The sequence below is a fragment of the Ranitomeya imitator genome, chromosome 6, assembly GCF_032444005.1.
Source record: "Ranitomeya imitator isolate aRanImi1 chromosome 6, aRanImi1.pri, whole genome shotgun sequence".
NCBI classification, from domain to species: Eukaryota; Metazoa; Chordata; class Amphibia; order Anura; family Dendrobatidae; genus Ranitomeya; species Ranitomeya imitator.
This window is the reverse complement of record NC_091287.1, coordinates 570,083,192-570,111,043: the sequence shown is the minus strand read 5'-3', so window position 1 is coordinate 570,111,043 and position 27,852 is coordinate 570,083,192. Positions and strand designations below refer to the sequence as shown.

General features: G+C 48.1%; 1 protein-coding gene across 1 annotated transcript in view; it reads left to right on the top strand.

Moving 5' to 3' along the window:
* Positions 1-27,852, top strand: part of WDR97 (WD repeat domain 97) — a 519,753-nt gene that overhangs the window by 77,273 nt on the left and 414,628 nt on the right. Inside the window, exons 5-7 of the mRNA XM_069732096.1 lie at positions 10,422-11,034; positions 12,065-12,213; positions 12,841-13,077. Of these exons, the coding sequence (XP_069588197.1) occupies positions 10,523-11,034; positions 12,065-12,213; positions 12,841-13,077 (898 nt within the window). The 5' untranslated portion in view covers positions 10,422-10,522. The remainder of the gene's footprint in view (positions 1-10,421; positions 11,035-12,064; positions 12,214-12,840; positions 13,078-27,852) is intronic.

Genomic DNA, 27,852 nt, shown 5'->3' with positions numbered 1-27,852 from the left:
ACCATAAATAGACCCTCCTATTCACCCACTGACCATAAATAGACCCTCCTATTCACCCACAGACCATAAATAGACCCTCCTATTCACCCCCTGACCATAAATAGACCCTCCTATTCACCCACTGACCATAAATAGACCCTCCTATTCACCTACTGACCATAAATAGACCCTCCTATTCACCCACTGACCATAAATAGACCCTCCTATTCATCCACTGACCATAAATAGACCCTCCTATTCACACACAGACCATAAATAGACCCTCCTATTCACCCACTGACCATAAATAGACCCTCCTATTCACCCACTGACCATAAATAGACCCTCCTATTCACCCACTGACCATAAATAGACCCTCCTATTCACCACAGACCATAAATAGACCCACCTATTCACCCACTGACCATAAATAGACCCTCCTATTCACCCACTGACCATAAATAGACCCTCCTATTCACCCACTGACCATAAATAGACCCTCCTATTCACCACAGACCATAAATAGACCCTCCTATTCACCCACTGACCATAAATAGACCCTCCTATTCACCCACTGACCATAAATAGACCCTCCTATTCACCCACTGACCATAAATAGACCCTCCTATTCACCCACAGACCATAAATAGACCCTCCTATTCACCAACAGACCATAAATAGACCCTCCTATTCACCTACTGACCATAAATAGACCCTCCTATTCACCCCTGACCATAAATAGACCCTCCTATTCACCCACTGACCATAAATAGACCCTCCTATTCACCCCCTGACCATATATAGACCCTCCTATTCACCCACTGACCATAAATAGACCCTCCTATTCACCCACGGACCATAAATAGACCCTCCTATTCACCCACTGACCATAAATAGACCCTCCTATTCACCTACTGACCATAAATAGACCCTCCTATTCACCCACTGACCATAAATAGACCCTCCTATTCACCCACTGACCATAAATAGACCCTCCTATTCACCCACAGACCATAAATAGACCCTCCTATTCACCCACTGACCATAAATAGACCCTCCTATTCACCCACTGACCATAAATAGACCCTCCTATTCACCCACTGACAATAAATAGACCCTCCTATTCACCCACTGACCATAAATAGACCCTCCTATTCACCTACTGACCATAAATAGACCCTCCTATTCACCCACTGACCATAAATAGACCCTCCTATTCACCCACTGACCATAAATAGACCCTCCTATTCACCCACTGACCATAAATACACCCTCCTATTCACCACTGACCATAAATAGACCCTCCTATTCACCCCCTGACTATAAATAGACCCTCCTATTCACCCACTGACCATAAATAGATCCTCCTATTCACCCCCTGACCATAAATAGACCCTCCTATTCACCCACTGACCATAAATAGACCCTCCTATTCACCTACTGACCATAAATAGACCCTCCTATTCACCCACTGACCATAAATAGACCCTCCTATTCACCCACTGACCATAAATACACCCTCCTATTCACCACTGACCATAAATAGACCCTCCTATTCACCCACTGACCATAAATAGACCCTCCTATTCACCCACTGACCATAAATAGACCCTCCTATTCACCACTGACCATAAATAGACCCTCCTATTCACCCACTGACCATAAATAGACCCTCCTATTCACCACTGACCATAAATAGACCCTCCTATTCACCACTGACCATAAATAGACCCTCCTATTCACCCACTGACCATAAATAGACCCTCCTATTCACCACTGACCATAAATAGACCCTCCTATTCACCCACTGACCATAAATAGACCCTCCTATTCACCAACAGACCATAAATAGACCCTCCTATTCACCCCTGACCATAAATAGACCCTCATATTCACCCCTGACCATAAATAGACCCTCCTATTCACCCCTGACCATAAATAGACCCTCCTATTCACCCACTGACCATAAATAGACCCTCCTATTCACCAACAGACCATAAATAGACCCTCCTATTCACCAACAGACCATAAATAGACCCTCCTATTCACCCACTGACCATAAATAGACCCTCCTATTCACCCACTGACCATAAATAGACCCTCCTATTCACCCACTGACCATAAATAGACCCTCCTATTCACCCACTGACCATAAATAGACCCTCCTATTCACCCACTGACCATAAATAGACCCTCCTATTCACCCACTGACCATAAATAGACCCTCCTATTCACCACAGACCATAAATAGACCCTCCTATTCACCCACTGACCATAAATAGACCCTCCTATTCACCCACTGACCATAAATAGACCCTCCTATTCACCCACTGACCATAAATAGACCCTCCTATTCACACACAGACCATAAATAGACCCTCCTATTCACCCACTGACCATAAATAGACCCTCCTATTCACCCACTGACCATAAATAGACCCACCTATTCACCCACTGACCATAAATAGACCCTCCTATTCACACACAGACCATAAATAGACCCTCCTATTCACCCACTGACCATAAATAGACCCTCCTATTCACCCACTGACCATAAATAGACCCTCCTATTCACCCACTGACCATAAATAGACCCTCCTATTCACCTACTGACCATAAATAGACCCTCCTATTCACCCACTGACCATAAATAGACCCTCCTATTCACCCCTGACCATAAATAGACCCTCCTATTCACCCACTGACCATAAATAGACCCTCCTATTCACCCACTGACCATAAATAGACCCTCCTATTCACCCACAGACCATAAATAGACCCTCCTATTCACCAACAGACCATAAATAGACCCTCCTATTCACCTACTGACCATAAATAGACCCTCCTATTCACCCCTGACCATAAATAGACCCTCCTATTCACCCACTGACCATAAATAGACCCTCCTATTCACCCCCTGACCATATATAGACCCTCCTATTCACCCACTGACCATAAATAGACCCTCCTATTCACCCACGGACCATAAATAGACCCTCCTATTCACCCACTGACCATAAATAGACCCTCCTATTCACCTACTGACCATAAATAGACCCTCCTATTCACCCACTGACCATAAATAGACCCTCCTATTCACCCACTGACCATAAATAGACCCTCCTATTCACCCACAGACCATAAATAGACCCTCCTATTCACCCACTGACCATAAATAGACCCTCCTATTCACCCACTGACCATAAATAGACCCTCCTATTCACCCACTGACAATAAATAGACCCTCCTATTCACCCACTGACCATAAATAGACCCTCCTATTCACCTACTGACCATAAATAGACCCTCCTATTCACCCACTGACCATAAATAGACCCTCCTATTCACCCACTGACCATAAATAGACCCTCCTATTCACCCACTGACCATAAATACACCCTCCTATTCACCACTGACCATAAATAGACCCTCCTATTCACCCCCTGACTATAAATAGACCCTCCTATTCACCCACTGACCATAAATAGATCCTCCTATTCACCCCCTGACCATAAATAGACCCTCCTATTCACCCACTGACCATAAATAGACCCTCCTATTCACCTACTGACCATAAATAGACCCTCCTATTCACCCACTGACCATAAATAGACCCTCCTATTCACCCACTGACCATAAATACACCCTCCTATTCACCACTGACCATAAATAGACCCTCCTATTCACCCACTGACCATAAATAGACCCTCCTATTCACCCACTGACCATAAATAGACCCTCCTATTCACCACTGACCATAAATAGACCCTCCTATTCACCCACTGACCATAAATAGACCCTCCTATTCACCACTGACCATAAATAGACCCTCCTATTCACCACTGACCATAAATAGACCCTCCTATTCACCCACTGACCATAAATAGACCCTCCTATTCACCACTGACCATAAATAGACCCTCCTATTCACCCACTGACCATAAATAGACCCTCCTATTCACCAACAGACCATAAATAGACCCTCCTATTCACCCCTGACCATAAATAGACCCTCATATTCACCCCTGACCATAAATAGACCCTCCTATTCACCCCTGACCATAAATAGACCCTCCTATTCACCCACTGACCATAAATAGACCCTCCTATTCACCAACAGACCATAAATAGACCCTCCTATTCACCAACAGACCATAAATAGACCCTCCTATTCACCCACTGACCATAAATAGACCCTCCTATTCACCCACTGACCATAAATAGACCCTCCTATTCACCCACTGACCATAAATAGACCCTCCTATTCACCCACTGACCATAAATAGACCCTCCTATTCACCCCCTGACCATAAATAGACCCTCCTATTCACCACAGACCATAAATAGACCCTCCTATTCACCCACTGACCATAAATAGACCCTCCTATTCACCCACTGACCATAAATAGACCCTCCTATTCACCCACAGACCATAAATAGACCCTCCTATTCACCCACTGACCATAAATAGACCCTCCTATTCACCCACTGACCATAAATAGACCCTCCTATTCACCCACTGACAATAAATAGACCCTCCTATTCACCCACTGACCATAAATAGACCCTCCTATTCACCTACTGACCATAAATAGACCCTCCTATTCACCCACTGACCATAAATAGACCCTCCTATTCACCCACTGACCATAAATAGACCCTCCTATTCACCCACTGACCATAAATACACCCTCCTATTCACCACTGACCATAAATAGACCCTCCTATTCACCCCCTGACTATAAATAGACCCTCCTATTCACCCACTGACCATAAATAGATCCTCCTATTCACCCCCTGACCATAAATAGACCCTCCTATTCACCCACTGACCATAAATAGACCCTCCTATTCACCTACTGACCATAAATAGACCCTCCTATTCACCCACTGACCATAAATAGACCCTCCTATTCACCCACTGACCATAAATACACCCTCCTATTCACCACTGACCATAAATAGACCCTCCTATTCACCCACTGACCATAAATAGACCCTCCTATTCACCCACTGACCATAAATAGACCCTCCTATTCACCACTGACCATAAATAGACCCTCCTATTCACCCACTGACCATAAATAGACCCTCCTATTCACCAACAGACCATAAATAGACCCTCCTATTCACCACTGACCATAAATAGACCCTCCTATTCACCACTGACCATAAATAGACCCTCCTATTCACCCCTGACCATAAATAGACCCTCCTATTCACCCACTGACCATATATAGACCCTCCTATTCACCACTGACCTTAAATAGACCCTCCTATTCACCCCTGACCATAAATAGACCCTCATATTCACCCCTGACCATAAATAGACCCTCCTATTCACCCCTGACCATAAATAGACCCTCCTATTCACCCACTGACCATAAATAGACCCTCCTATTCACCAACAGACCATAAATAGACCCTCCTATTCACCAACAGACCATAAATAGACCCTCCTATTCACCCACTGACCATAAATAGACCCTCCTATTCACCCACTGACCATAAATAGACCCTCCTATTCACCCACTGACCATAAATAGACCCTCCTATTCACCCCCTGACTATAAATAGACCCTCCTATTCACCCACAGACCATAAATAGACCCTCCTATTCACCCACTGACCATAAATAGACCCTCCTATTCACCCACTGACCATAAATAGACCCTCCTATTCACCCACTGACCATAAATAGACCCTCCTATTCACCCACTGACCATAAATAGACCCTCCTATTCACCCACTGACCATAAATAGACCCTCCTATTCACCAACAGACCATAAATAGACCCTCCTATTCACCTCTGACCATAAATAGACCCTCCTATTCACCAACAGACCATAAATAGACCCTCCTATTCACCCCCTGGCCATAAATAGACCCTCCTATTCACCAACAGACCATAAATAGACCCTCCTATTCACCCCCTGACCATAAATAGACCCTCCTATTCACCAACAGACCATAAATAGACCCTCCTATTCACCCCCTGGCCATAAATAGACCCTCCTATTCACCAACAGACCATAAATAGACCCTCCTATTCACCTCTGACCATAAATAGACCCTCCTATTCACCAACAGACCATAAATAGACCCTCCTATTCACCCCCTGACCATAAATAGACCCTCCTATTCACCTACTGACCATAAATAGACCCTCCTATTCACCTACTGACCATAAATAGACCCTCCTATTCACCCACTGACCTTAAATAGACCCTCCTATTCACCCACTGACCATAAATAGACCCTCCTATTCACCCACTGACCATAAATAGACCCTCCTATTCACCCACTGACCATAAATAGACCCTCCTATTCACCAACAGACCATAAATAGACCCTCCTATTCACCAACAGACCATAAATAGATCCTCCTATTCACCCCCTGACCATAAATAGACCCTCCTATTCACCTACTGACCATAAATAGACCCTTCTATTCACCCACTGACCATAAATAGACCCTTCTATTCACCCACTGACCATAAATAGACCCTCCTATTCACCCACTGACCATAAATAGACCCTCCTATTCACCCCTGACCATAAATAGACCCTCCTATTCACCCACTGACCATAAATAGACCCTCCTATTCACCCACTTATCATAAATAGACCCTCCTATTCACCCACTGACCATAAATAGACCCTCCTATTCACCCACTGACCATAAATAGACCCTCCTATTCACCCACTGACCATAAATAGACCCTCCTATTCACCAACAGACCATAAATAGACCCTCCTATTCACCCACAGACCATAAATAGACCCTCCTATTCACCCACTGACCATAAATAGACCCTCCTATTCACCACTGACCATAAATAGACCCTCCTATTCACCCCTGACCATAAATAGACCCTCATATTCACCCCTGACCATAAATAGACCCTCCTATTCACTCACTGACCATAAATAGACCCTCCTATTCACCAACAGACCATAAATAGACCCTCCTATTCACCCACTGACCATAAATATACCCTCCTATTCACCCACTGGCCATAAATAGACCCTCCTATTCACCAACTGACCAAAAATAGACCCTCCTATTCACCCACTGACCATAAATAGACCCTCCTATTCACCTCTGACCATAAATAGACCCTCCTATTCACCAACAGACCATAAATAGACCCTCCTATTCACCCCCTGGCCATAAATAGACCCTCCTATTCACCAACAGACCATAAATAGACCCTTCTATTCACCCACTGACCATAAATAGACCCTCCTATTCACCAACTGACCATAAATAGATCCTCCTATTCACCCCCTGGCCATAAATAGACCCTCCTATTCACCCCTGACCATAAATAGACCCTCCTATTCACCTACTGACCATAAATAGACCCTCCTATTCACCAACAGACCATAAATAGATCCTCCTATTCACCCCCTGGCCATAAATAGACCCTCCTATTCACCCCTGACCATAAATAGACCCTCCTATTCACCAACAGACCATAAATAGACCCTCCTATTCACCAACAGACCATAAATAGACCCTCCTATTCACCCACTGACCATAAATAGACCCTCCTATTCACCCACTGGCCATAAATAGACCCTCCTATTCACCAACTGACCATAAATAGACCCTCCTATTCACCCACTGACCATAAATAGACCCTCCTATTCACCCACTGACCATAGATAGACCCTCCTATTCACCAACAGACCATAAATAGACCCTCCTATTCACCCACTGACCATAAATAGACCCTCCTATTCACCAACAGACCATAAATAGACCCTCCTATTCACCACTGACCATAAATAGACCCTCCTATTCACCACTGACCATAAATAGACCCTCCTATTCACCAACAGACCATAAATAGACCCTCCTATTCACCAACAGACCATAAATAGACCCTCCTATTCACCCACTGACCATAAATAGACCCTCCTATTCACCCCCTGACCATAAATAGACCCTCATATTCACCACTGACCATAAATAGACCCTCCTATTCACCCTCTGACCATAAATAGACCCTCCTATTCACCACTGACCATAAATAGACCCTCCTATTCACCACTGACCATAAATAGACCCTCCTATTCACCACTGACCATAAATAGACCCTCCTATTCACCCCCTGACCATAAATAGACCCTCCTACTCACCCACAGACCATAAATAGACCCTCCTATTCACCCCCTGACCATAAATAGACCCTCCTATTCACCCGCAGACCATAAATAGACCCTCCTATTCACCCGCAGACCATAAATAGACCCTCCTATTCACCCCCTGACCATAAATAGACCCTCCTATTCACCCACTTACCATAAATAGACCCTCCTATTCACCCACTGACCATAAATAGACCCTCCTATTCACCCACTGACCATAAATAGACCCTCCTATTCATCCACTGACCATAAATAGACCCTCCTATTCACCAACAGACCATAAATAGACCCTCCTATTCACCTACTGACCATAAATAGACCCTCCTATTCACCCCCTGACCATAAATAGACCCTCCTATTCACCCACAGACCATAAATGGACCCTCCTATTCACCAACAGACCATAAATGGACCCTCCTATTCACCCCTGACCATAAATAGACCCTCATATTCACCCCTGACCATAAATAGACCCTCCTATTCACCCCTGACCATAAATAGACCCTCCTATTCACCCACTGACCATAAATAGACCCTCCTATTCACCAACAGACCATAAATAGACCCTCCTATTCACCAACAGACCATAAATAGACCCTCCTATTCACCAACAGACCATAAATAGACCCTCCTATTCACCCACTGACAATAAATAGACCCTCCTATTCACCCACTGACCATAAATAGACCCTCCTATTCACCCACTGACCATAAATAGACCCTCCTATTCACCCACTGACCATAAATAGACCCTCCTATTCACCCACTGACCATAAATAGACCCTCCTATTCACCCACTGACCATAAATAGACCCTCCTATTCACCCCTGACCATAAATAGACCCTCCTATTCACCCACTGACCATAAATAGACCCTCCTATTCACCAACAGACCATAAATAGACCCTCCTATTCACCAACAGACCATAAATAGACCCTCCTATTCACCCACAGACCATAAATAGACCCTCCTATTCACCCACTGACCATAAATAGACCCTCCTATTCACCCACTGACCATAAATAGACCCTCCTATTCACCCACTGACCATAAATAGACCCTCCTATTCACCCCCTGACTATAAATAGACCCTCCTATTCTCCCACAGACCATAAATAGACCCTCCTATTCACCAACAGACCATAAATAGGCCCTCCTATTCACCCACTGACCATAAATAGACCCTCCTATTCACCCACTGACCATAAATAGACCCTCCTATTCACCCCCTGACTATAAATAGACCCTCCTATTCTCCCACAGACCATAAATAGACCCTCCTATTCACCCACTGACCATAAATAGACCCTCCTATTCACCCCCTGACTATAAATAGACCCTCCTATTCACCCACAGACCATAAAGAGACCCTCCTATTCACCCCCTGACTATAAATAGACCCTCCTATTCACCACTGACCATAAATAGACCCTCCTATTCACCCACTGACCATAAATAGACCCTCCTATTCACCCCCTGACCATAAATAGACCCTCCTATTCACCCACAGACCATAAATAGACCCTCCTATTCACCCACAGACCATAAATAGACCCTCCTATTCACCCACTGACCATAAATAGACCCTCCTATTCACCCCCTGACTATAAATAGACCCTCCTATTCACCCACAGACCATAAATAGACCCTCCTATTCACCCCCTGACTATAAATAGACCCTCCTATTCACCAACAGACCATAAATAGACCCTCCTATTCACCAACAGACCATAAATAGACCCTCCTATTCACCACTGACCATAAATAGACCCTCCTATTCACCACTGACCATAAATAGACCCTCCTATTCACCCCCTGACCATAAATAGACCCTCCTATTCACCCACTGACCATAAATAGACCCTCCTACGTACCCACTATCCAGGTATAGACACTCTTTTTTACCCACTGACAAGAAATAAACATTACCACTGAATTTGTGGAGTAATTTAGTAGAAATTTGCTTTAGTTCCATGATTGCGATCCACACTACCCCCTTCTTCAGGCTTTATTATAAGCAGTGGTTCCTTGTTCAGTGATGCCTTCAGATGGGGTTGAGGAGACATCTTCGTGGCTTCCGTGCCAGGTGTTGAGAGTGTCCTCATGCTATACTGATACTTGCCTTCTCGTGTCTTGCTGCTTCTTATGGTGCAATCTCCCGGTGGTGCAGTCACATAATTACCGCCACTACTTAGTGTCCATTTTACTACTTAGTGTCCATTTTACTACTTAGTGTCCATTTTACTACTTAGTGTCCATTTTCTTCTCCTGCATTACTGACAGGTCCTGTCACCGCGCTGTCACTCATCTCTTCTGGGACAGTCCTGGTCTCTGGGTCCAAGGATTCTTCTCTTCGCACATGGGACCTCAGCACACAGGAGCAGATGGAGGAGCAGCGAATGTCAGGTCCTGTATTGGGGCTGGTTGCTTTCTTCAGCAATGAGGACCATATTGTAACCCATGGTCGCAATGAACTGCATGTCTGGCAGCTCCAGCACTTGTACCAACTGCACTGCTCTCTGGGATCACCGGTGACCACAATTATCGTCAGTGAAGCTCTCGATCCCTCCAGAACCCTGTGTGTCTGCGCTGATGGTACCGTGCGGCTCCTCTGTACACCAACTGGGCGGCTGATGACAATGCTGGATGTAGGGGAGCGACTGCTGGCTGCAGAATTCTGTCCGCTCCAGGAGATGGTCTATGCACTGCTTGAAGATGGACACCTACTGAAGGCCAGTGTCCTGACCAATCCCATGCGGGTGGTTAGCAGGATGAAGGTCAGCGCTTCAAAGAGTCATTCCTGCTGCTTCTGCCTGTTCTCTTACATAGCCGATAAGAAAGCAGCAGGTACACAGCAGCCAGAAGGTTTTAAAGAAAAGGACATTACAAGACACAGGTAAATATCAGGTTTCTGGGACTAATGGGATGGGAGACACCAGAATATGTGGAGCAATGAGATGACTGGAAACACAGACTGATACCATTTACGGGATGGTTGGATGACTGAGACAATGAGGTGAGTGATTAGATTTCGGGATGATGGAACAGTTGAGAATTCTTGATATTAATTGGTGATGGAGTGATGTTATGCAATGATTGACTGAGATGGAGTGACAAGGGTGATGGATTGCTTGGGATGACTGGAGAGACAGACTGATTTCATGATGACATGACCCGTGATCGGTAGCTGGAGATAATTTATGAGATGTTGGATGATCGAGAGAATAGAATTATTGGATGATGGAAGGATTGGAAAGGCCGACTAATGACATGGCCAGTATGATCGAAAGACTGATGATGGTATAAGTGATCTCAGAAAATGATTGGGATCATGGGATGACTGAGAGGTTGGTATTACTGAGATGATGGCATGGCTGGGATCATGGGCATGACACTTCTAGGAAAATGATTTCTCGACTGAATTTGTTGGACAAGTGTCTTTTTTTCAGCCATAATAACCAAAAGACTATATTGAGATGGTGAAAGGATTGAGTTGATGGTTTGCCTGAGGAGATGGAATGATTGAGATGATGGTGATTGAGATGATTGCCTGAGGAGATGGAATGATTGAGATGATGGTGATTGAGATGATTGCATGAGAGGATGGAACGATTGGATGATGAATGACTGATAGATTAATGTCACAATTGCATGACTGGTATGATCGGAAAATGGAGCTTATGGCAAAGCTCATCTAGATGGGCATCATTCATGGACGGTGAGAATGGATGACTCCATGCTAGGCTGTTGCTCTGTGGTTCCCTTCTGGTTTATCCTGAATCTGTTAATTCTTCTTTTCAATTCTTTCTGATCTAATCGCCATTTTCTTTCTGACGATCCTGTTCTACATACTGAGTACTGTCAGGGGAAGGAGCAATAGGACCTACTGTTCTTACCATCTTGGTTCATCATCTTCTGTCTTCCAGGTTCTTCTGTATAATTGGATCAGATAATGGCCACCTCCGAGTGTATAACTTGCATTCAGACCAACTGCAGTGTGATAGCGAGGCTCATAGTCCCGGCCGAGTCACCGGTGTGATGTCCATCCCAGAGAAGCAGTACATCATATCAGCTGGTGAGCGCCCATATCTCAGCACCTTACGTTCCATCGCTGATAGCTCCAATTCTGGAGGAGGTTACTCCTTCCTGCTGGGATTTGTAGGTTAGTTCTGAGGCATTTGCTCTGAGACTGTGCCATTGTATGGTTTCTGAACCTGATTGGGTACATCACCAATAATTGTATAAGTATTGATCCACACCCAGAAGTAAAGAGTGAGGCTGAGCGTCGGACAGCTGACTGACAGAAATGTACATGGCGACCTGGGATATCGTGCTCAGTAGACCTGTGTTTCAGCCAACCAGAAGCATTATGGCAGTGCTGATGCTTCTAGAGTCTCATATGACCTTCATAAGACGTGACCTACTTTCTACTGGGCAGAAAGCCATTAACCAAGGGATAGGAGAGGATGAAGGTAGCAGATAGCACCAGTGTTGTTCAGTCTGGCTTCATGGCCTCCACTAGGGCAGGTGAATGGCAGCTGTGATACCTGTGCACACACATTGTAAACTGATATCAGATGTAATACCGGGGTGTACTGCCTTATTTATCCCCATGATGACAGTGCTCCCTGGACATCAATATTTTGTGTTGTACAATGATTCATGGGATTATTAATAACTACTTTTTGGCCTTCCTTCATAGGGTCAGATCTCACAGTTAAGGTCTGGCAACTCTACCCATACAGCGAGGAGAGCCTAGGTCTGTGCATGAGCTTCTACTGCGCTCAGCCGGTGAGACGCATGTGTTGCCTCCATTCTCAGCTCTTTGTTGCCTTTGATGACGACTCTAGCGCAACTTACACCCTTGTGCAATACTGTCTGGAGACCGGGATACGGAGCGACCATTCATCCAGCCATGACCATCAGGACCAGATAACAGGTGACTGTACTTCTTGTCTGCATGTTAGAGCTCGCTCACACTGGTGTATAGAATCCTAGAATGAGTTGGAAGGGACCTCCAGGGTCCAACCCCCCGCTCAATGCAGGAGTCGCTAAACCATCTCAGACAGATGTCTGTCCAGCCTCTGTGTGAAGACTTCCATTGAAGGAGACCTCACCACCTCTCGTGACCGCCTGTTCCACTCATTGATCACCCTAACTGTTAGAAACTTTTTTCTAATATCTAATCTGTATCTTCTCCCTTTCAGTTTCATCCCATTGCTTCTAGTCTTTCCTTGTGCAAATAAGAATAATGATGATCTCTCTTTACTGTGACAGTCCTTCAAATATTTGTATATGGCTAATAAGTCTCCTCTTAGCCTTGTTTTTTTTACAAGCTAAACATTCCCAGATCCTTTAACCGTTCGTCGTAGGACATGCTTTGCAGTCCACTCACCATCCTGGTAGCTCTTCTCTGAACTTGCTCCTGTTTTTCAATGTCTTTTGTAAAATGTGGTGCCCATAACTGGACACAGTATTCCAGATGAGTTCGGACCAAAGAGGAGCAGAGGGCAATAATGACTTCACGTGATCTAGACTCTATGCTTCTCTTCATACTTCCCAGAACTGTGTTTTCCCTTTTCCTTCTGCATCACATTGTTGACTCATGTGCAGTCTATGATTTATTAGTATACCCAGGTTTTTTTTTTCACACGTACTGTTGCTTAGTTCCATTTCTCCCATTCTGTAGATGTAATTTTTGTTTTTCTTGCCCAGATGTACAATCTTGCATTTTTCCCTGGTAAATACCATTCTATTAGTCACTGCCCATTGTTCAAGCTTATCGAGATCCTTCTGAATCCTTTTTCTGTGTCTTCTCTAGTGTTAAGGCCCCTTCACATTAAGCGACGCTGCAGCGATACAGACAACGATCCGGATCGCTGCAGCGTCGCTGTTTGGTCGCTGGAGAGCTGTCACACAGACCGCTCTCCAGCGACCAACGATGCCGGTAACCAGGGTAAACATCGGGTAACTAAGCGCAGGGCCGCGCTTAGTAACCCGATGTTTACCCTGGTTACCATGCTAAAAGTAAAAAAAAACAAACACTAGATACTTACCTACCGCTGTCTGTCCTCCAGCGCTGCGCTCTGCTTCTCTGCTCTCCTCCTGTACTGTCTGTGAGCCGGAAAGCAGAGCGGTGACGTCACCGCCAGTACAGGAGGAGAGCAGAGCACAGCGCAGGAGGACAGACAGCGTTAGGTAAGTATCTAGTGTTTGTTTTTTTTTACTTTTAGCATGGTAACCAGGGTAAACATCGGGTTACTAAGCGCGGCCCTGCGCTTAGTTACCCGATGTTTACCCTGGTTACCAGTGAAGACATTGCTGAATCGGTGTCACACACGCCGATCCAGCGATGTCAGCAGGAGTCCAGCGACGAAATAAAGTTCTGGACTTTATTCAGCGACCAACGATCTCCCAGCAGGGGCCTGATCGTTGGTCGCTGTCACACATAACGATTTTATTAACGATATCGTTGCTACGTCACAAATAGCAACGATATCGTTAACAATATCGTTATGTGTGAAGGTACCTTTAGCTATCCCTCGTAGCTTTAGTGTAATTTGCAAATTTGATAAGTTTATCTTCAGTTCCCTTATCTCGGGTGGGGAACCTCGGGCACCAGGGCCACTTACGGCCCTCGATGACCTTTATCAGGCCCCTGAGCAGATTCTCAGTGACCGCATTCTTGGGCAAGGAGCTGTATTTTGATTACAACCAGCTCATTAATTTCTTCTTGCTCTGTTAGCACACACACACAGTATTCACTACTGAACACTGAAGGGCATGCAATGAAAGATTAAGTCCTGAAACCAGTGCCAGAGTCAGGATGTAGTTTGTGGGTGGAGTTTGTACGGCCCCTGAAGGATGGTATAAATATCCAAATGGACCTTGGCAGAAAAAAAGATTCCCCACCCGTGCCTTATCTAGTTCATTTATAGAAATGTTTAACAACACTGGGGTCAGGACAGAGCCTTGTGGTACCCCACTTGTAACACTGGTGCCAGGACAGAGCCTTGTGGTCTCCACTTGTAACACTGGGGCCAGGACAGAGCCTTGTGGTACCCCACTTCTAACACTGGGGTCAGGACAGAGCCTTGTGGTCTCCACTTGTAACACTGGGGTCAGGACAGAGCCTTGTGGTACCCCACTTGTAACACTGGTGCCAGGACAGAGCCTTGTGGTCTCCACTTGTAACACTGGGGTCAGGACAGAGCCTTGTGGTACCCCACTTGTAACACTGGGGTCAGGACAGAGCCTTGTGGTCTCCACTTGTAACACTGGGGTCAGGACAGAGCCTTGTGGTACCCCACTTGTAACACTGGTGCCAGGACAGAGCCTTGTGGTCTCCACTTGTAACACTGGGGTCAGGACAGAGCCTTGTGGTACCCCACTTGTAACACTGGTGCCAGGACAGAGCCTTGTGGTCTCCACTTGTCACACTGGGGTCAGGACAGAGCCTTGTGGTACCCCACTTGTAACACTGTGGTCAGGACAGAGCCTTGTGGTCTCCACTTGTAACACTGGGGTCAGGACAGAGCCTTGTGGTCTCCACTTGTAACACTGGGGTCAGGACAGAGCCTTGTGGTCTCCACTTGTAACACTGGGGCCAGGACAGAGCCTTGTGGTACCCCACTTGAAGCACTCTTCCAATTGGATGTGCAACCATTTATTACCACTCTGAGTATGATCACAGAGCCAGTTATGAATCCAACTAACCGTAGCCTTGTCAATCCCATACTTGGTCATTTTTTCCATAAGGGTAGTATGAGATACTTTATTAGATGCTTTGCTGAAGTCAAGATATACTATATCTACCGCATTTCCCTGATCCACCCAGTCAGCGATTCCGTCATAGACGGACATTAGATTAGTCTGACATGACTTGTTTGCTACAAACCCATGCTGGCTGTGGTTAATTCCTGTATTCTTTAATTACTGTATTCTTTTTCCAATTCAATTTTTTTTTATATTTTATGATTAACCCCTTTACCCACGAGGGTGGTTTGTATGTTAATGACCGGGCCAATTTTTACAGTTCTGACCACTATCCCTTTATGAGGTGATAACTCTGGAACACTTCAACAGACATATTGTACTTTATCATAGTGGTAAAATTTCTTTGATATTAATTGTGTTTATTTGTGAAAGAAAACGGAAGTTTGGCGATAATTTTGAAAATTTCGCAATTTTCCAACTTTGAATTTTCATGTGCTTAAATCCAGAGAGATGTCACACAAAATACTCAATAAGTAACATTTCCCACGTCTACTTTACATCAGCACAATTTTGGAACCAATTTTTTCTTTGTTAGGGAGTTATAAGGGTTAAAAGTTGAGCAGCAATTTCTAATTTTTACAACAAAATTTACAAAACCATTTTTTTAGGGACCACCTCACATTTGAAGTGACTTTCAGAAGTCTATATGATAGAAGAACAGAAAATCTGCCTCCCCCCAAGGTGCGCAATACCACATTCAAGAAGTTTATTAAATCTTCAATTTTTTTTATTTTGATAAGGGTAACAGGAAAAAATAGACCCCAAAATTTGTTGTGTAATTTCTTTTGAGCATGCTGATACCCCAAATGAGGGGGAAAACTGTTGTGAATTCTGTGGCTGAGTTCACTTCTGTGGTCACAAGTGGTATTGCAGTCTCTGGGCTTCCTCCCTCAGGTGTTTTGGTGAGCTCGTTGGCTGCCTTGCTATTTAGCTCCACCTGAGTCTGTCTTCCTTGCTCCTTGTCAATGTTCCAATGTTGGATCTGAGCTACTGCATCTTTCCTTGGGCCTGCTGCTCTGCTAGATAAGTGCTTCTAGTTTGTTTTCTGTTTTTTCTGTCCAGCTTGCTATTAACTTTTGCTGGAAGCTCTGAGAAGCAAAGGAGTGCACCGCCGTGCTGTTAGTTCGGCACGGTGGGTCTTTTTGCCCCTTTGCGTGGTTTTCGTTTTAGGGTTTTTTGTAGACTGCATAGTTCTCTTTGCTATCCTCGCTCTGTCTAGAATATCGGGCCTCACTTTACATAGTAACATAGTAACATAGTTAGTAAGGCCGAAAAAAGACATTTGTCTATCCAGTTCAGCCTATATTCCATCATAATAAATACCCAGATCTACGTCCTTCTACAGAACCTAATAATTGTATGATACAATATTGTTCTGCTCCAGGAAGACATCCAGGCCTCTCTTGAACCCCTCGACTGAGTTCGCCATCACCACCTCCTCAGGCAAGCAATTCCAGATTCTCACTGCCCTAACAGTAAAGAATCCTCTTCTATGTTGGTGGAAAAACCTTCTCTCCTCCAGACGCAAAGAATGCCCCCTTGTGCCCGTCACCTTCCTTGGTATAAACAGATCCTCAGCGAGATATTTGTATTGTCCCCTTATATACTTATACATGGTTATTAGATCGCCCCTCAGTCGTCTTTTTTCTAGACTAAATAATCCTAATTTCGCTAATCTATCTGGGTATTGTAGTTCTCCCATCCCCTTTATTAATTTTGTTGCCCTCCTTTGTACTCTCTCTAGTTCCATTATATCCTTCCTGAGCACCGGTGCCCAAAACTGGACACAGTACTCCATGTGCGGTCTAACTAGGGATTTGTACAGAGGCAGTATAATGCTCTCATCTCACTTTGCTGAATCTATTTCATTCCTACGTTTGTCTTTTCATCTTGCTAACAGTCATTATATGTGGGGGGCTGCCTATTCCTTTGGGGTATTTCTCTGAGGTAAGTCAGGCTTGTATTTCTATCTTTAGGCTAGTCAGCTCCTCAGGCAGTGCCGAGTTGCATAGGTAGTGATAGGCGCAATCCACTGCTGCTTCCAGTTGTGTGAGGATAGATCAGGTACTGCAGTCTACAGAGATTCCACGTCTCAGAGCTCGTCCTATTGTTTTTGGTTATTGCCAGATCTCTGTATGTGCGCTGATTACTGCACGCTGTGTTGCCTGATTGCCAGCCATAACAGTACAAGGAGCCACACCAATGATTCCCAATAGAGGGAAAAAAGAAATCCTGACATCATTTTTTTTTTCTTAGCTCTGTCTTCAGTCTTTTTTTTCCCCTAGACATTAGAGTGCTTCAGGACACAGCTGTGGACATGGATATTCAGGGTCTGTGCTCCTCAATGGATAATCTCGTTGTAAATGTACAAAAGATTCAAGATACTATTGATCAGAAATCGATGCTAGAACCAAGAATTCCGATTCCTGATTTGTTTTTTGGTGACAGAACTAAGTTCCTGAGCTTCGGAAATAATTGTAAGCTATTTTTGGCCTTGAAACCTCATTCTTCTGGTAATCCTATTCAACAGGTTTTGATTATTATTTCTTTTTTGCGCGGCGACCCACAGGACTGGGCGTTTTCTCTTGCACCAGGAGATTCTGCATTGAGTAATGTTGATGCATTTTTCCAGGCGCTGGGATTGCTTTACGATGAGCCTAATTCAGTGGATCAGGCTGAGAAAAATCTGCTGGCTTTATGCCAGGGTCAGGATGATGTAGAAGTATATTGTCAGAAATTTAGGAAGTGGTCAGTACTCACTCTGTGGAATGAATCTGCACTAGCGGCTTTGTTCAGAAAGGGTCTCTCTGAAGCTCTTAAGGATGTAATGGTGGGATTTCCTATGCCTGCTGGTTTGAATGAGTCTATGTCTTTGGCCATTCAGATCGGTCGTCGCTTGCGCGAGCGTAAATCTGTGCACCATCTGGCGGTATTGTCTGAGAGTAAACCTGAGCCTATGCAGTGCGACAGGACTATGACTAAAGTTGAACGGCAGGAACACAGACGTCTGAACAGACTGTGTTTCTATTGTGGTGATTCTACTCATGCTATTTCTAATTGTCCTAAACGCACTAGGTGGTTCAATAGCTCTGCCGTTATTGGTACTGTACAGTCCAAATTCCTTTTGTCCATTACCTTAATGTGCTCTTTGTCATCGTATTCTGTCATGGCGTTTGTGGATTCAGGCGCTGCTCTGAATCTGATGGATTTGGATTATGCTAAACGTTGTGGATTTTTCTTGGAGCCTTTGCGGTGTCCTATTCCGTTGAGAGGAATTGATGCTACACCTTTGGCCAAGAATAAGCCTCAGTACTGGGCCCAGCTGACCATGTGCATGGCTCCTGCACATCAGGAAGTTATTCGCTTTCTGGTACTGCATAATTTGCATGATGTGGTCGTGTTGGGGTTGCCATGGCTACAAACCCATAATCCAGTATTGGATTGGAACTCTATGTCGGTAACCAGCTGGGGTTGTCGAGGAGTACATGGTGATGTTCCATTTTTGTCTATTTCGTCATCCATTCCTTCTGACATCCCAGAGTTCTTGTCGGACTTTCAGGATGTATTTGAAGAGTCCAAGTCTGATGCCCTACCTCCGCATAGGAATTGTGATTGTGCTATCGATTTGATTCCTGGTAGTAAATTCCCTAAGGGTCGTTTATTTAATTTGTCCGTACCTGAACACGCCACTATGCGCAGTTATGTGAAGGAGTCCCTGGAGAAGGGACATATTCGCCCATAGTCGTCACCATTGGGAGCAGGGTTCTTTTTTGTAGCCAAGAAGGATGGTTCGCTAAGACCGTGTATTGATTACCGCCTTCTTAATAATCGGGCCAGCTCGGCTACCTTGGTCTCTCCATTTTTCTGCAATTCTGGGTTCCATCCTCGTTTCTCTTCAGGACAGGTTGAGTCTTCGGACTGTCCTGGTGTGGATTCTGTGGTGGACAGGTTGCAGCAGATCTGGACTCAGGTAGTGGACAATTTGACCTTGTCCCAGGAGAAGGCTCAGCTTTTCGCTAATCGCAGACGCCGTGTGGGACCCCGACTTCGTGTTGGGGATCTGGTTTGGTTATCTTCTCGTCATATTCCTATGAAGGTTTCCTCTCCTAAATTTAAACCTCGTTTTATTGGTCCGTATAGGATTTCTGAGATTCTCAATCCGGTGTCTTTTCGTCTGACCCTCCCAGACTCCTTTTCCATACATAATGTATTCCATAGGTCGTTGTTGAGGAGATACGTGGCACCTATGGTTCCATCTGTGGAGCCTCCTGCCCCTGTTTTGGTGGAGGGGGAATTGGAGTATATTGTGGAGAAGATTTTGGATTCTCGTGTCTCTAGACGGAAACTCCAGTATCTGGTCAAATGGAAGGGTTATGCTCAGGAAGATAATTCCTGGGTTTTTGCCTCTGATGTCCATGCCCCAGATCTTGTTCGTGCCTTTCATGTGGCTCATCCTGGTCGGCCTGGGGGTTCTGGTGAGGGTTCGGTGACCCCTCCTCAAGGGGGGGGTACTGTTGTGAATTCTGTGGCTGAGTTCACTTCTGTGGTCACAAGTGGTATTGCAGTCTCTGGGCTTCCTCCCTCAGGTGTTTTGGTGAGCTCGTTGGCTGCCTTGCTATTTAGCTCCACCTGAGTCTGTCTTCCTTGCTCCTTGTCAATGTTCCAGTGTTGGATCTGAGCTACTGCATCTTTCCTTGGGCCTGCTGCTCTGCTAGATAAGTGCTTCTAGTTTGTTTTCTGTTTTTTCTGTCCAGCTTGCTATTAACTTTTGCTGGTAGCTCTGAGAAGCAAAGGGGTGCACCGCCGTGCTGTTAGTTCGGCACGGTGGGTCTTTTTGCCCCTTTGCGTGGTTTTCGTTTTAGGGTTTTTTGTAGACTGCATAGTTCTCTTTGCTATCCTCGCTCTGTCTAGAATATCGGGCCTCACTTTGCTGAATCTATTTCATTCCTACGTTTGTCTTTTCATCTTGCTAACAGTCATTATATGTGGGGGGCTGCCTATTCCTTTGGGGTATTTCTCTGAGGTAAGTCAGGCTTGTATTTCTATCTTCAGGCTAGTCAGCTCCTCAGGCAGTGCCGAGTTGCATAGGTAGTGATAGGCGCAATCCACTGCTGCTTATAGTTGTGTGAGGATAGATCAGGTACTGCAGTCTACAGAGATTCCACGTCTCAGAGCTCGTCCTATTGTTTTTGGTTATTGCCAGATCTCTGTATGTGCGCTGATTACTGCACGCTGTGTTGCCTGATTGCCAGCCATAACAGAAAACCACTGTTTGGGCGCATGGCAATTCTCGGAAGGGAAGGAGCGTCATTTCACTTTTTGAGTGTAAAATTTCTTGGCATCATTAGCGGACGTTATGTCCCGTTTGCAGAGCCACTGATGTGCCTAAACAGTGGAAACCCCCACAAGTGACCCCATTTTGGAAACTAGACCCCTCAAGGAATGTATTTAGATGCATGATGAGCACCCCCAGGTGCTTCACATAAGTTTATAACGTTGAGCTGTGAAAATAAAATAACAATTTCCTCACAAAGCAAAGCTCAGAAGGGATGAGGCGCCATATTGGAGTGCAGATTTTGCTGGAATGGTCTGAGGATGCCATGTCACATTGGCCGAGCCCCTGAGGGGTCAGAACAACAGAAACCCCCTATATGTGAACTCATTTTACAAACTACACCCCCAATGAATTCCTCTAGGGGGGCAGTGATCATATTGACATCACATGGGCCTCACAGAATTTTATCCCTTTGAGCAGTGAAGAAAGAATAAATTACATTTTTACCACTAAAATGTTGTTTAGCCCCAAGTTTTAAAGTTTTTTTTTTCCCAACAAGCTAAGATCCATTCTTTCCTGAGTGCGCCAATACCCAGGGCCGCCATCAGGGCATTACAGCCATCACTACAGTATGGGGCCCGCACCCGCTGGCAGCCCGGTCTGGCGGGCCCCCCTCTCTTTGCTAATGCTCATCGGGCCCCTGGGATATTTTGCTGCCGCAGACCAGATACATAACAACACTGTGGTGATTTAAAGTTACACCTACAGCGTTGTTAATGTATCCGGCAGAGAGAAATGGGCACTGTACCTTTAATCTGCGGAGGGCCCGGATGCATCATGGTCCCGACGTCACACTGTGAGCACTACCTCATTCTGGAGGAGTGTGGCGTGTGTTGTCGTCGGGCGGGCTGAGGCAGGAGAAGTGAGGAGACTGCGACCAGTGAGAAGAGGCTTCCGGTGGCTGCACCTGCCGGCGCTAATTCAGGTCTCTCCTCCCCCATCTGGCAGCTGTGCAGCTCTGTGCTCGGAGAACTGTCACTCCAGTCCTGACATCTATACAGGACAGCAAGGAGCAAATAATGGGATGGGGGGTATTATAATACAGGGGGAGCATGGAGTCTCTGCTGTGATAATAGGTGGGAGATGAGGGATGGAGTTATTGATGAAGGAGAGGTAATGGAGCCCAAATTATAAAACACAAGAAACTTTATCCATGTTTTACTTTGTTCTAAACATCTACTATATAATTGTCTAAGGGTCACTTCCGTCTGTCTGTCCTTCTGTCACGGTTATTCATTCGCTGATTGGTCTCGGCAGCTGCCTGTCATGGCTGCCGCGACCAATCAGCGACGGGCACAGTTCGGAAGAAAATGGCCGCTCCTTACTCCCCACAGTGACTGCCCGGCGCCTGCTCCATACTCCTCGCTGCCCGCAGTCAGTGTCCCCGGCGCTCCGCTCCATGCTCTCCGCAGTCAGTGTCCCCGGCACTCCGCTCCATGCTCCCCGCAGTCAGTGTCCCCGGCGCTCCGCTCCATGCTCCCCGCAGTCAGTGTCCCCAGCGCTCCGCTCCATGCTCCCCGCAGTCAGTGTCCCCAGCGCTCCGCTCCATGCTCCCCGCAGTCAGTGTCCCCAGCGCTCCGCTCCATGCTCCCCGCAGTCAGTGTCCCCGGCGCTCCGCTCCATGCTCCCCGCAGTCAGTGTCCCCGGCGCTCCGCTCCATGCTCCCCGCAGTCAGTGTCCCCGGCGCTCCGCTCCATGCTCCCCGCAGTCAGTGTCCCCGGCGCTCCGCTCCATGCTCCCCGCAGTCAGTGTCCCCGGCGCTCCGCTCCATGCTCCCCGCAGTCAGTGTCCCCGGGCGCTCCGCTCCATGCTCCCCGCAGTCAGTGTCCCCGGCGCTCCGCTCCATGCTCCCCGCAGTCAGTGTCCCCGGCGCTCCGCTCCATGCTCCCCGCAGTCAGTGTCCCCGGCGCTCCGCTCCTCGCTCACCGCAGTCAGTGTCCCCGGCGCCCGCTCCATACTCCTCGCTCCCCGCAGTCAGTGTCCACAGCACTCCGCTCCATGCTCCCCGCAGTCAGTGTCCCCGGCGCTCCGCTCCTCGCTCACCGCAGTCAGTGTCCCCGGCGCCCGCTCCATACTCCTCGCTCCCCGCAGTCAGTGTCCCCGGCGCCCGCTCCATACTCCCCGCAGTCAGTGTCCCCGGCGCCCGCTCCATACTCCTCGCTCCCCGCAGTCAGTGTCCCCGGCGCCCGCTCCATACTCCTCGCTCCCCGCAGTCAGTGTCCCCGGCGCTCCGCTCCATGCTCCCCGCAGCTAGTGTCCCCGGCGCCCCGGTCCATGCTCCCCGCAGTCAGTGTCCCCGGCGCTCCGCTCCATACTCCTCGCTCCCCGCAGTCAGTGTCCCCGGCGCCCGCTCCATACTCCTTGCTCCCCGCAGTCAGTGTCCCCGGCGCTCCGCTCCATGCTCCCCGCAGTCAGTGTCCCCGGCGCTCTGCTCCATGCTCCTCGCTCCCCGCAGTCAGTGTCCCCGGCGCTCCGCTCCATGCTCCCCGCAGTCAGTGTCCCCGGCGCTCCACTCCTCGCTCCCCGCAGTCAGTGTCCCCGGCGCCCGCTCCATACTCCTCGCTCCCTGCAGTCAGTGTCCCTGGCGCTCCGCTCCATGCTCCCCGCAACTAGTGTCCCCGGCGCCCCGGTCCATGCTCCTCGCTCCCCGCAGTCAGTGTCCCCGGCGGTCCGCTCCATGCTCCCCGCAGTCAGTGTCCCCAGCGCCCGCTCCATGCTCCTCGTTCCCCGCATTAGTGTCCCCGGCGCTCCGCTCCATGCTCCCCGCAGTCAGTGTCCCCGGCGCTCCGCTCCATGCTCCCCGCAGTCAGTGTCCCCGGCGCCCGCTCCATACTCCCCGCAGTCAGTGTCCCCGGCGCCCGCTCCATACTCCCCGCAGTCAGTGTCCCCGGCGCTCCGCTCCATGCTCCTCGCTCCCCGCAGTCAGTGTCCCCGGCGCCCGCTCCATACTCCCCGCAGTCAGTGTCCCCGGCGCTCCGCTCCATGCTCCTCGCTCCCCGCAGTCAGTGTCCCCGGCGCCCGCTCCATACTCCTCGCTCCCCGCAGTCAGTGTCCCCGGCGCCCGCTCCATACTCCTCGCTCCCCGCAGTCAGTGTCCCCGGCGCTCCGCTCCATGCTCCCCGCAGCTAGTGTCCCCGGCGCCCCGGTCCATGCTCCCCGCAGTCAGTGTCCCCGGCGCTCCGCTCCATACTCCTCGCTCCCCGCAGTCAGTGTCCCCGGCGCCCGCTCCATACTCCTTGCTCCCCGCAGTCAGTGTCCCCGGCGCCCGCTCCATACTCCTCGCTCCCCGCAGTCAGTGTCCCCGGCGCCCGCTCCATACTCCTCGCTCCCCGCAGTCAGTGTCCCCGGCGCTCCGCTCCATGCTCCCCGCAGCTAGTGTCCCCGGCGCCCCGGTCCATGCTCCCCGCAGTCAGTGTCCCCGGCGCTCCGCTCCATACTCCTCGCTCCCCGCAGTCAGTGTCCCCGGCGCCCGCTCCATACTCCTTGCTCCCCGCAGTCAGTGTCCCCGGCGCTCTGCTCCATGCTCCTCGCTCCCCGCAGTCAGTGTCCCCGGCGCTCCGCTCCATGCTCCCCGCAGTCAGTGTCCCCGGCGCTCCACTCCTCGCTCCCCGCAGTCAGTGTCCCCGGCGCCCGCTCCATACTCCTCGCTCCCTGCAGTCAGTGTCCCTGGCGCTCCGCTCCATGCTCCCCGCAACTAGTGTCCCCGGCGCCCCGGTCCATGCTCCTCGCTCCCCGCAGTCAGTGTCCCCGGCGGTCCGCTCCATGCTCCCCGCAGTCAGTGTCCCCAGCGCCCGCTCCATGCTCCTCGTTCCCCGCATTAGTGTCCCCGGCGGTCCGCTCCATGCTCCCCGCAGTCAGTGTCCCCGGCGCTCCGCTCCATGCTCCCCGCAGTCAGTGTCCCCGGCGCCCGCTCCATACTCCCCGCAGTCAGTGTCCCCGGCGCCCGCTCCATACTCCCCGCAGTCAGTGTCCCCGGCGCTCCGCTCCATGCTCCTCGCTCCCCGCAGTCAGTGTCCCCGGCGCCCGCTCCATACTCCCCGCAGTCAGTGTCCCCGGCGCTCCGCTCCATGCTCCTCGCTCCCCGCAGTCAGTGTCCCCGGCGCCCGCTCCATACTCCCCTCCGGTCACCGCTAACACAGGGGTAATGCCGGCAGTAACAGACCGCGTTATGCCGCGGGTAACGCACTCCGTTACCGCCGCTATTAACCCTGTGTGTCCCCAACCTTTTACTATTGATGCTGCCTATGCGGCATCAATAGTAAAAAAAAAAGTAATGTTAAAAATAGTTAAAAAAAAAAAAAACCTGCTATACTCACCCTCCGTTGTCCGCTCGCGCCTGCCGCCATCTTCCTTTCCCAGCGATGCTTTGCGAAATTACCCAGAAGATCTAGCGGTCTCGCTAGACCGCTAAGTCATCAAGGTAATTTCGCAAAGCATCCTGGGAACGGAACATGGCGGCAGCCGCGCGCCCATCTGCACAGCGCCGTTGGATCCCAGGAGGCGGAGAGACGGGACGCTGAGGAGCAGCGACCAGAATGGTGAGTATGTTCAACTACAAGGGGCCCTCGGATCGTTAGGTGAGTATGTTTATTTTTTAACCTGTGACATATGTGACTGGGCAATATACTACGTGACTGGGCAATATACTACGTGGCTGGGCAATATACTACGTGGCTGGGCAATATACTACGTGGCTGGGCAATATACTACGTGGCTGGGCAATATACTACGTGACTGGGCAATATCCTACGTGACTGGGCAATATACTACGTGGCTGGGCAATATACTACGTGACTGGGCAATATACTACGTGACTGGGCAATATCCTACGTGACTGGGCAATATACTACGTGGCTGGGCAATATACTACGTGGCTGGGCAATATACTACGTGACTGGTCAATATACTACGTGGCTGGGCAATATACTACGTGGCTGGGCAATATACTACGTGACTGGTCAATATACTACGTGGCTGGGCAATATACTACGTGGCTGGGCAATATACTACGTGGCTGGGCAATATCCTACGTGACTGGCCAATATACTACGTGACTGGCCAATATACTAAGTGACTGGCCAATATACTAAGTGACTGGGCAATATACTACGTGGCTGGGCAATATACTACGTGGCTGGGCAATATACTACGTGGCTGGGCAATATACTACGTGACTGGTCAATATACTACGTGGCTGGGCAATATACTACGTGGCTGGGCAATATACTACGTGACTGGTCAATATACTACGTGGCTGGGCAATATACTACGTGGCTGGGCAATATACTACGTGGCTGGGCAATATACTACGTGACTGGCCAATATACTAAGTGACTGGCCAATATACTAAGTGACTGGGCAATATACTACGTGGCTGTGCAATATACTACGTGGCTGTGCAATATACTACGTGACTGGGCAATATACTACGTGACTGGGCAATATCCTACGTGACTGGGCAATATCCTACGTGACTGGGCAATATACTACGTGACTGGGCAATATACTACGTGGCTGGGCAATATACTACGTGGCTGTGCAATATACTACGTGGCTCTGTGCTGTATACTACGTGGCTGGGCAATATACTACGTGGCTGGGCAATATACTACGTGGCTGGGCAATATACTACGTGGCTGTGCAATATACTACGCGGCTGGGCAGTATACTACGTGGCTGTGCAATATACTACGTGGCTGGGCAATATACTACGTGGCTGGGCAGTATACTACGTGGCTGGCCAATATACTACGCGGCTGGGCAGTATACTACGTGGCTGGCCAATATACTACGTGGGCTGTGCAATATACTACGTGGCTGGGCAGTATACTACGTGGCTGGCCAATATACTACGTGGCTGGGCAGTATACTATGTGGGCTGTGCAATATACTACGTGGCTGGGCAGTATACTATGTGGGCTGTGCAATATACTACTATACATATTCTAGAATACCCGATGGTTAGAATCGGGCCACCATCTAGTAAGGTAATAATGTTGTACTTCCATATCTCCAATCACTGCTGGGTGATGATATCAGTGATAATGTCGCACAACATTGTATCTCCCACCCTACATTACAGAACTCGTTCCCTTAGTTCATGTGATAGGATGAGAGTGATTGTTCGCTTCTCTGGTTGTTCATCATGTTTATACATGACATTAAAGCTTTGCTCTGATCAAATAATGGCAGCACTGGATCAGACATTTGGTGCAGGGAGAATATTCTTCGAATGTCGCAGACGGTAACTTGTACTTAGAACAGAGAAGAGCTGAGATCTCAGACAATTTGTGGCTCTAATCGCTGCACTTACCACATTCTATGCAATGTTCTGCATTTCATAATTCCTTGTATTATATCTGCAGATAATGTGAGACCTTTATTGGATGATTATCTGATTGTGAATTCTTATTAATCTATAATATTACAGGTCAGGGCACAGATCCCTGGTGCTCAGTGGAGGGAGGACAGCAGGGAATGAATCCTCGTGTTTCCTTCTGTTGGAAGCAATGTCCTTCTAGTTATGACAAATGAGTTTCTCTGGCTTAATCAGGAGCCATGACTGCCCCACACCCCCAATAACCGATCACGTGATGCCCCCAA